This window comes from Narcine bancroftii, chromosome 12 (genome assembly GCF_036971445.1).
Source record: "Narcine bancroftii isolate sNarBan1 chromosome 12, sNarBan1.hap1, whole genome shotgun sequence".
NCBI classification, from domain to species: Eukaryota; Metazoa; Chordata; class Chondrichthyes; order Torpediniformes; family Narcinidae; genus Narcine; species Narcine bancroftii.
This window is the reverse complement of record NC_091480.1, coordinates 15,058,205-15,067,911: the sequence shown is the minus strand read 5'-3', so window position 1 is coordinate 15,067,911 and position 9,707 is coordinate 15,058,205. Positions and strand designations below refer to the sequence as shown.

Genomic DNA, 9,707 nt, shown 5'->3' with positions numbered 1-9,707 from the left:
ATAAATATTACAACATTTTTATCCCCACTATTCTCAACACCAATAGGGCAAAACTTTATTTAAGCATAATGCTAAAATTTCCATACATCATTTTTTTTCCTCCAAACCGTATTGACTAAATTTTAATTTCCTTCAAATTGCTGAGGATTAAACCACTCAGGCAGCAATAATTTACTCCTGTATTTTTAACTTGCCATTTTATTAAAGCTAGAAACCTAGACAAAATAATTACATGAGGAAGTTTACTCACCAGAACGTGTCGATTGGTTCATTATCTTTAGGAGTCTTTCGGCCAGGACATGGCTATACGTGCTCCTCTCCTTAACATTCTCAGGAGGAATTTGGATTTTTTCCAACAGGTCTGGGTCTATACCTATATAGTATTAAATCACTAAATGCTTTGAATTATCACACAACTTACTTATCTTCACCCATACGGAGGGTGCCATATTTTAGGTTGGAAGTTTCATTTCATCACGTTGAGGCCCTCAGAATTCCTCTGAAATGTCTACTTTGTTGCAGAGTTTAACTTCAAGCATTAAAGTGATAATCACTTAACTTCTTTTGACATGACCCCCCGCATTCATATATACAAATTGAAGACTAGTTTTGGAAGTCAGAATGTTGTTCATTTTCTGCTGTGAAAAGTGATCCCATAACAATTCCCACCCATGTTAGAAGCCATCCCCGATAAATCTATTTTTTTTAAATATATACTTTTAGAAGTAGTCATGGAGAAAGGAACTATTTAAATTAGACAATACCCATTGTGAACATGGTTGGAATAAACTAAAAGTAAAAGAAACTGGGCTCTAAATTCTCCAACATCAAACAAACAAGTTTTCTTAACAGCAATATTTCAAGACCAAATAGTGACAAAAACTAACCTTTGTTATGAGAAATTGCAAATATAAGACATAGGACAAACAGTGCGTAATAATCCTCCTCAAAGCACTCCAGTGCACTATACACCATATCTAGGAAGGGTCTGTGAAGTTGAACATACAGAATATGGATAAGTGTGCAAAGGCTGCATCTGGGATTACAAAGAAGCCATACTCCAATATATAGAAAAATAAATTCTGAAGAGTATAACAGTATTTGGCTACATGTTTTCCTTCTTGACAAGATGTTCCCACCTGCTTCAATCATCCTGGTACCCAAGAAAAGCTGCTTCAACAATTACCACTCAGTAGCACCAACTTCAACTGTGATGAAATGCTTTAAGAGCCTGGTCATGGCCAGAATTAACATGTATCTAAGCAAAGATCTGGACCCGCTGCAATTTGCCTATCGTCACAATCACTCCACAGTAAATGCAATATCAGTGGCTCTCCACTCAGCTCTGGATCATCTAGAAAACAGCAATTCATATACATGGCTGCTGTTCATCGACCACAACTCAGCCTTCAATACCATTATTCCCTCAGTGCTCGTTAAGAAGCTACAAACTCTAGCCCTCTGCAACTGGATCCTCGACTTTCATCGGGAGATCAAAGTACGAATTGGAAACAGTGTCTCCTCCTCACTGATTATCAACACAGGCAGACCCCAAGGATACTTCCTTAGCCCAATGAGCTACTCATTATACACCCATGATTGTGTGGCCAGGCGCAATTCCAATGCTATCTACAAGTTTGTCGATGACACCACAGTTGTTGGCAGAATTACAAACTGCAATGAGGAAGGGTACAGGAGGAAGATAGATCAGCTCGTTGAATGGTGTAATAACAACAACTTTGTGCTCAATGTCAGCAAAACCAAGGAGATTATTGTGGACTTCAGGAGAAGTTAGGGGAACTCAACCCAGTCCTCAGTAGTGGAGAGGGTAGACAACTTCAAATTTCTGGGTATCAATAACTCCGAGGATTGTCCTGGAGCCTTCGCATTGATGCAATCACAAAGAAGGCTCATCAGCGGCTATACTTTGTGAAGGTCTGAGGAAATTCGGTATGTCACCATTCTCGAAAACTTCTACAGGTGTACCGGGGATAGCATTCTGGCTGGTTGCATCACTACCTGGTATGGAGGCACCAACTCTCAGGACAAGAATAAACTCCAGAGTATTGTTAACTCGGCCTGCGACATCACAGGCACCAGACTTCCCTCCATCAAGGACATCTACATGAGGCGATGCCTTTAAAAAAAAAATCACCCTCTATCCTCAAAGACCCCCCACGAGGAAAAAGGAACAGGAGCCTAAAGATGAGCACTCAATGGCTGCTATCAAATTCCTGAATAGTCACTGAATCATAGACAATGACTTACTTTTTGTGTACTATTATTTTTATAGTAATGTTGTAAGATGGTTATATGTTTGCACTAAGATGGTGCCGCAAAACACTGAATTTCATTACTTGTTCATGTCAATAAATTCTGATTATATCTCCACCCCTTTTAAGTTCCTGCTTTACACCATGCTTTTTCAAAGATTCATTAACTGCTAAATTTCTTCTTTGTTTTTAGTGCAACAGCTTCCCAATTACAAATATCATTGTTGATAAAAAGCAGAATCCTTTACTTATTACAACACAGGATACATTGGCGCAATCTGGTTAATACTGACTCCTTGCAGAGCAATTCCACCTGTCCCCTTTCCTTATTTCCTCACAACCTAATCTCTCCCAGATGACCACCAGCGCCCCCTTGTGACTTGATTTGCCACACTTACGTTGTGACTTGTTCATCACTGTAGCAAATTAACTGTAGCCAATTAACCTATCAACTCATCATTAGGAACATCTGGCAGAAAACACAGTGCCATGGAGAAAGCAGTATTAACTCCTGCAGCACTGACCTGATCCCAAAGAATAAACCTATATTGCAAATATTGCAAACAATTTAGATCGGGTCCAATTTATAAAGATGCAGAACAAACATTTCAAAAATGTATGTGGCTATATCTTCAGCAATATCCCAATGGTTCAACATCTGTGTACAAATACTAATCATTCTTTTGTTAATCATTTCTTATAATCCAATGCAACAAAATGAACCACCTTGTTTATTATTATTTCTGACAAACACCATGAATACTTTGTTACGATGCAACATTTTTGGACAATATAACATTTTAAGATATCCAAAATAGGATGGATTGCATTTCTCAAATAAAAAGACAACAACCCTCCTTCCCCTTGTGAAAAAAATAAACTTCACATATACAAAATTAGGCTCACCTTCTTTTTGGATCGTTAGTCCTCAGTGCAGCAGCAGTTTTCTCTTCATCTGTGGTATTTTGTTCAGTCAAGCCCAAACCCTGGGGGCCAGATATCTTGCATCGCTCCATGATAACCATTTCAATTTCTTTACACAAGGAACACAATACGTTACTTTTAAAACTGACACCAATTTCTTTATGCCACAACAAATGTCAGTCACTGCAAACAATCAAAATTTATTTGTTCCCAGTATGCTCTCTCTTTAAAAATTATGAAAGAACAATTAAAAAACTAAATGCATAAATTAAAAATCATAAAAGGTTATCACATATGTTCATTACGAAAGCTCACCTTCAGTCATCATAAATATTTTGGCGATGAAAGTCCCATTTCTGAATAATAGATTTTTGTCATATTTTATTAGTTAAAATGCTTGGAGGCTAATTTAAATTATTCGCTGCCAGTTCCAAGAAGTTATTCAATTGCATTGCTATATCCAGAGTTACCAGAATTTTTTTTGCCAGTAGTTTATTAAACAATCATTAAAAAATACAATTTAAGATTGCTATGTATAAATTCAGTTTTAAGAATTTTCCAAATACAAGGCTTTTGAACAACGAAGCAACTCCAATTTTGCAAAGCAATTTTTTCTAAATAATAGGTCCATTCTTAACAGAGACAACTCTAACAATTAAAACACTCGTATTGAAGACAAAAGCGACTTAGCCTTGCTGAGGGCGAACTCCTCAGAATTATCTGCCAATTTTTCCCAATTTCACTTGAGTGGTCAAATATCAGATTGATACTTTTGTTTTGGATGAGAATTGAATTCTCAAGCATATTTCCACCAATTTTTGCTCTTATTTAACATTTAATAGATAACTCACTCCTCCTCCAATGTACCAATTTCTCCTCAAGTTCCTCCTCTAACATATTCATATATCGGATGTTTCTACAAAGAAACCTTTCCACTCTGAAGACCACCCTGCAGCTCAATTTTTTGCTACAATTCTTTCACGTTGTTTTTCAATAGCAGGCCAACTTCTTCAAACTTAATTGACCTCTTAACTTTTCTTTAGTTTCACACATTTATATCTAATACTGTTTCAATAATAAAAATAAAATGAACTTAATTTCTGCTCAAATATTTAATATTTAATAGAATACATGGAAGACTATGAATTTAATTCTGTTTCAACATTCTGACTTCATTCAGAGGCTATACCCTGATAGCTCCCTTTTCCTTAATGCTATTTCTTGCTCTTGCCTTGTCCTTGAAAATTTCATTAACTAATTTCCACCTTTGCTGACATTTACATGCATTATCTAGGACTTTCCTTTTCCCTGCTGAGTGTTCCATTTATTTTGCTGCCAATAAATATTCCAGTCATTATACGCCTATTCATTCCATACAATCTAAGTTGTTGTTTCTTCCCAGCCATATGTTGCAAAAACTACAATAATTTTTCCCACTATTTCAACCTCCAAGGATTCTAATTTTCACAAGTGTGATAAAACATCCTCCGTAATGCTGAGCCACCATTTCTCTGCACCTCAAGTCTATTTCCTAAAGTTCCAATTTTTTTAATCATTTTTTTTTTAAAAAAAACACACCATTGCTTGACCTTGGCCTCAAATCTATTTGCCTACCAACATATCAGATAATCTTTCATAAGGGGTAGCACAGCTAGCGAAGAAGTTAGCACAACACTATTAAAGTGCCAGCGACCCGGGTTCAAATCGGGCGCTGTCTGTAAGGAGTTTGTAAGTTTTGCCCGTGTCTGCATGGGTTTCCTCCAGGCACTTAAGTTTCCTCCCACTGCTCAAAACATACAGGTGTTGTAGGTTAATTGGGTGGCACAGGCTTGGAAGGGCCTGTTACCATGTCTAAATTTAAATTTAATAACCTGTATTATGATCCTACCATGAGGCAAATATTCTCTGTGTTTGGGAGAGACCATAACCTGCTGGGCACTTTGCTATTTTTGACATCACATTCCTGAGCAATCAGAAAATCCACTGGCTTTCAGCTACTGTCCAGTTTTGCAAATAATATACAAAACCATTTATACCCATTTCCTTTAATCTACTGAACTACTTTCACTTTCTAAGCTTTGATCCCTTCCACAATGGAAAATATCAAAACCAGAATTAAGTAATTTTGCTGAAGGTTCATGGAATCTGACCACATGCTGCAAACCTTCACCTTTGCTAACCTACCAAATGAAACTGCAGCTGTCAAATTGGCTGGCTTATATGCAGCTCTGAACGAGCAGCAATGTTCTATCATTGGGGGCCTAAACCCCCTACTTCAACCACTTAGTTTGACTATTATTTCAGATTCTTTGCAACCTGCAATGTTAATCTCAATGCTCTAAAGGCCAATTCCTCTGCTCATAAAAACACCAAAATGCTTTGAAGCTCTTTGAACCTATGTGTGATTTATGGAAATGTCATACCCACACTCCTGTTCGGCTCCGAATCATGGGTCCTCTACCGGCACCACCTACGGCTCCTAGAACGCTTCCACCAGCGTTGTCTCCGCTCCATCCTCAACATCCATTGGAGCGCTCACACCCCTAACGTCGAGGTACTCGAGATGGCAGAGGTCGACAGCATCGAGTCCACGCTGCTGAAGATCCAGCTGCGCTGGATGGGTCACGTCTCCAGAATGGAGGACCATCGCCTTCCCAAGATCGTATTATATGGCGAGCTCTCCACTGGCCACCGTGACAGAGGTGCACCAAAGAAAAGGTACAAGGACTGCCTAAAGAAATCTCTTGGTGCCTGCCACATTGACCACCGCCAGTGGGCTGATAACGCCTCAAACCGTGCATCTTGGCGCCTCACAGTTTGGCGGGCAGCAGCCTCCTTTGAAGAAGACCGCAGAGCCCACCTCACTGACAAAAGGCAAAGGAGGAAAAACCCAACACCCAACCCCAACCAACCAATTTTCCCTTGCAACCGCTGCAATCGTGTCTGCCTGTCCCGCATCGGACTGGTCAGCCACAAACGAGCCTGCAGCTGACGTGGACTTTTTACCCCCTCCATAAATCTTCGTCCGCGAAGCCAAGCCAAAGAATAATCAAAATTATTGACTTTGACCAACTAATCCTCTAGAAACCACTATATATTGAAGAATCCGTTGTCAACATAAACTAGCTATTTAACACATTGAGTAAATATTCCTGTGTAAGACGGCATACAATCAAACACAAGCGACGCCACCAGAGATCCACTGGCTACATATTTCACAATGTAAGTAAAGCACTGCATGAAGTTACAAGATTAATTTAGAATGACAGATGAACAAAATAGTTTCCATTTATGCCAGCTAATACTTAATTAGCTGTGCAATTAAAAGGAAAACTAACTGGTGTGCACACCAGTGGAAATCAAATATTATTAACAGAAAATTGAAGAGTACTGCAAGGAAGTTCGTAAAAGCTAAAGTGATTTTCTGAAACTAGCCAACGTACATCTGCGGTATTCTACTAACTAAATACAACACAAAGTCAACACTTCTACCCAGCCATAAGTAATTCAATAATGGACTCCTTTCTAAGATTACCTAATCACCTATGCAGAAGCACTTGGCTATGGAAAGCAATAAGCTCATCTCAAATTTAGCAGCGCATGACAAGACAAATGTTTTTTTTTAAATTCTCAATTATAATTCACAGAAAATCTTTGCTGGTTAAATCTTCAAAAATATAGAGCAACTAAAATTTTGGTCATTAGGCATAACCTTCACACTGGAAAGCATTTTAATCAACATCAGATTCTCCAATTTTCAAGTCTGTCCACGTTCAAAATGATGCACAAAATACCGTAAATTAAATTAAGTGACTATTTACACTCAAGTTTAACAAGGAAGTTGGACCCATTTTACATGAGTGCTGGTTTCATAAGCGTGCATTTCACAGCAGAAGGTTCTTATAATATATTAATGGAGTATGAATAGTGGGTTACAACCATCAATTATTCGTGTGGTAAGTTACTAATTTCATTTCCACAGCTTCAGAGTACTTCTTCCACAGACAGATAGGTTGATCCCTGGGATGAAGGGGTTGACTTATGATGAAAGATTAAATCGTCTAGGATTGTATTCGCTCGAGTTCAGAAGAATGAGAGGAGATCTTATAGAAACATAGAGGATTATGAAGGGTATGGATAGGATAGATGTAGGAAGGTTTTTTGAGCTGGCCGGGGAAACTAAAACGAGAGGACACAGTCTCAAGATTCAGGGGAAGTAGATTTAGGACAGAGATGAGGAAAAATAGTTTTTCCCAGAGAGTAGTGAATGTTTGGAATTCTCTAACCAGGCTGCCTCATTAAACATAATTAAAATTCGGTTAGATAAATTCTTACATGATAGAGGAATTAGGGGATATGGGGAGAAGGCAGGTAGGTGGAGTGAGGTTATAAATTAGATCAGCCATGATCGTATTGAATGGCGGAGCAGGCTCGATGGGCCATTTTTGGCCTACTCCTGTTCCTACTTCCTATGTTCCTAAATGTATGCTTTCAATGTTCTTGTATTTCGGCATAGGACAAAGTCCAGAAACAAATGATAAATCCAATTATTCAACCACTGGGAGTAGCAAGTGACAGCAAGTGCTAAAAGCTAATTTGCTATCCTTATCCATTATTTTTAAACAATAAATAGACAATATACAAATTAAAAAATGAGAATGGATGCTTAAAAAAGTTTTGTAATACCATTTTTATTTCCTTTTGAAAACAAACTATTAATTATCAAGTGGTCTGTTAATTTCACATTAAAACTTTGTGTTCCCTAAATTTATGCACCTAATAAATAATCACAGATTAATTAACAGTACCTTCAGATTCACTTGACCATCTTGAACCAGTTGAATCGATAAATCAAGGGAAAAAATAATTAAGATCTAAGAGTATTTAAACCCCACTGATTGATGATAATGGATGCTGAAAGCATAATACATTTAACATTAGAGGCTGAAGATGAAATTGCTTCAACTTGTGCCAACTTCCAAATCCCCCCCGCCCCCCCCCCCATCATTCAAATAGAGACCAAATCTCCCTCACTGTCCTAAACATCCAGAAATCATAGCAATGTAAATGCAATTTAGTTTAAACCAAGGCTAAATAAGGGTTAGCATAGAAAAGAATGAGATAAACACAGCTACAGACAAAGTCAAACATAGACTGCAATTAGATATCAAAAGTGAATGAGAGAAATCGGGGGCCACACTTTGACAAGCTATGCCTAAATATAGAAACATCTCCACTTTCTGCTATTGCCACTGATGGTTATAAAAATATGTTCTAAGGAGGAGAATATTACTTGTACAAAAGGTGACATCAGGCTAATCTTAGGTTAAGTATCCTGATATTTTAACTTGGCTTTAAAAAAAAGCAACAGATAAGGAAGATATTTTAACAATTCATCAGTCTAGTGTCACTGGAAATTTTTTAATGAATGCATAGATTTCCTTGCAAAACATTTCAAACCTAAATGAAACCTGATCGGCTAAAGATGCTGTGATTGTAATAAAAACACCGAAATGCTGGAGGAACTCAGCCGGCCTTTTCAGCATCAATAGGAGACAAAGATATATTGCCGACATTTTGAGCCTGAACCCTTTTTCAAGGGACAGCATGACCAGTTGTGCCCAAGGGCCCCAGGAAAACAGATCAAATAGATATACAGTAAAACCCCGTTATCTGGAAATCAAGCAACCGCAGCCTCAAGCAACTGGCAAAAAAAAAAGAAAAGTAGGTAAAATAAACACAGAAGTTTAAATTTGGCATATGTCGCTATTAGTTTGCCAATCAAGCAACTGGAAAATACACTCATCAGACGTACTAATCCCCAATGGTGTTGGATATCAGGGGTTTTACTGGTCAATAATATATTAAAAAAACCTAAACTTTTCAGTCCTGAAGATAAAATATAAATTATTGCAACATTTCCAATGTAAAAACAGGAATGAGCTGAATTTAAAGGAAAAAATATTATCCCTGGTCATCCATGCTTCCAAACTCTACAATATTGTGCCCACGACAAACTAATCCTTTGGCGATTAGGGATCAGCTACTTTAAAAAGTACTCTTTAATCCTTTCAAATGGTTTTACCTCTCTAGATCCTCTGGGTACAGGTCTACCTCAAAAATAAATATACCAGTAGCAACACCTACTGTTGTCCCTGAGCTACAACAAATGCAGAGGGTCTGTGGAATTTCACAATTATGAATTTTAGTTTATTAGTTTAGTAAGACATTGGTCAGACACAGTCCTGAATCTCTATTGCTGACCCCTTGAAAATGAGAGGACATTAACAACATTGAAGCGCACATTCTCAGAGCAGAAGTAAAACATAAATGTCTGCAGACACCATGGTTGAAGTAAAAACAAAGCTGGAGAAACTCAGCAGGTCAAACCACATAACTTTATAGAGCAAAGATAACGACACCTAACCTACATTTTGGGCCCCTGAGCCCTTTGGGCTGCTGAGTTTTTCCAGTATTGCGATTTTACATTCTCAGAGCAGTTTGTCTTCA

General features: G+C 37.9%; 1 protein-coding gene across 13 annotated transcripts in view; it reads right to left on the bottom strand.

Moving 5' to 3' along the window:
- clec16a (C-type lectin domain containing 16A) overlaps nt 1–9,707 on the bottom strand; it is a 210,582-nt gene that overhangs the window by 149,242 nt on the left and 51,633 nt on the right. For all 13 annotated transcript variants that reach the window (XR_011347334.1, XR_011347331.1, XR_011347332.1 and 10 more), the window contains 3 exons: nt 3,180–3,306; nt 888–988; nt 251–373 (listed from right to left, as the gene is read on the bottom strand). Coding sequence is in view for 7 of the 13 variants with exons in the window: in XM_069906108.1 (XP_069762209.1) it covers nt 251–373; nt 888–988; nt 3,180–3,306 (351 nt within the window). In the remaining 6 variants the exon portion in view is untranslated. The remainder of the gene's footprint in view (nt 1–250; nt 374–887; nt 989–3,179; nt 3,307–9,707) is intronic.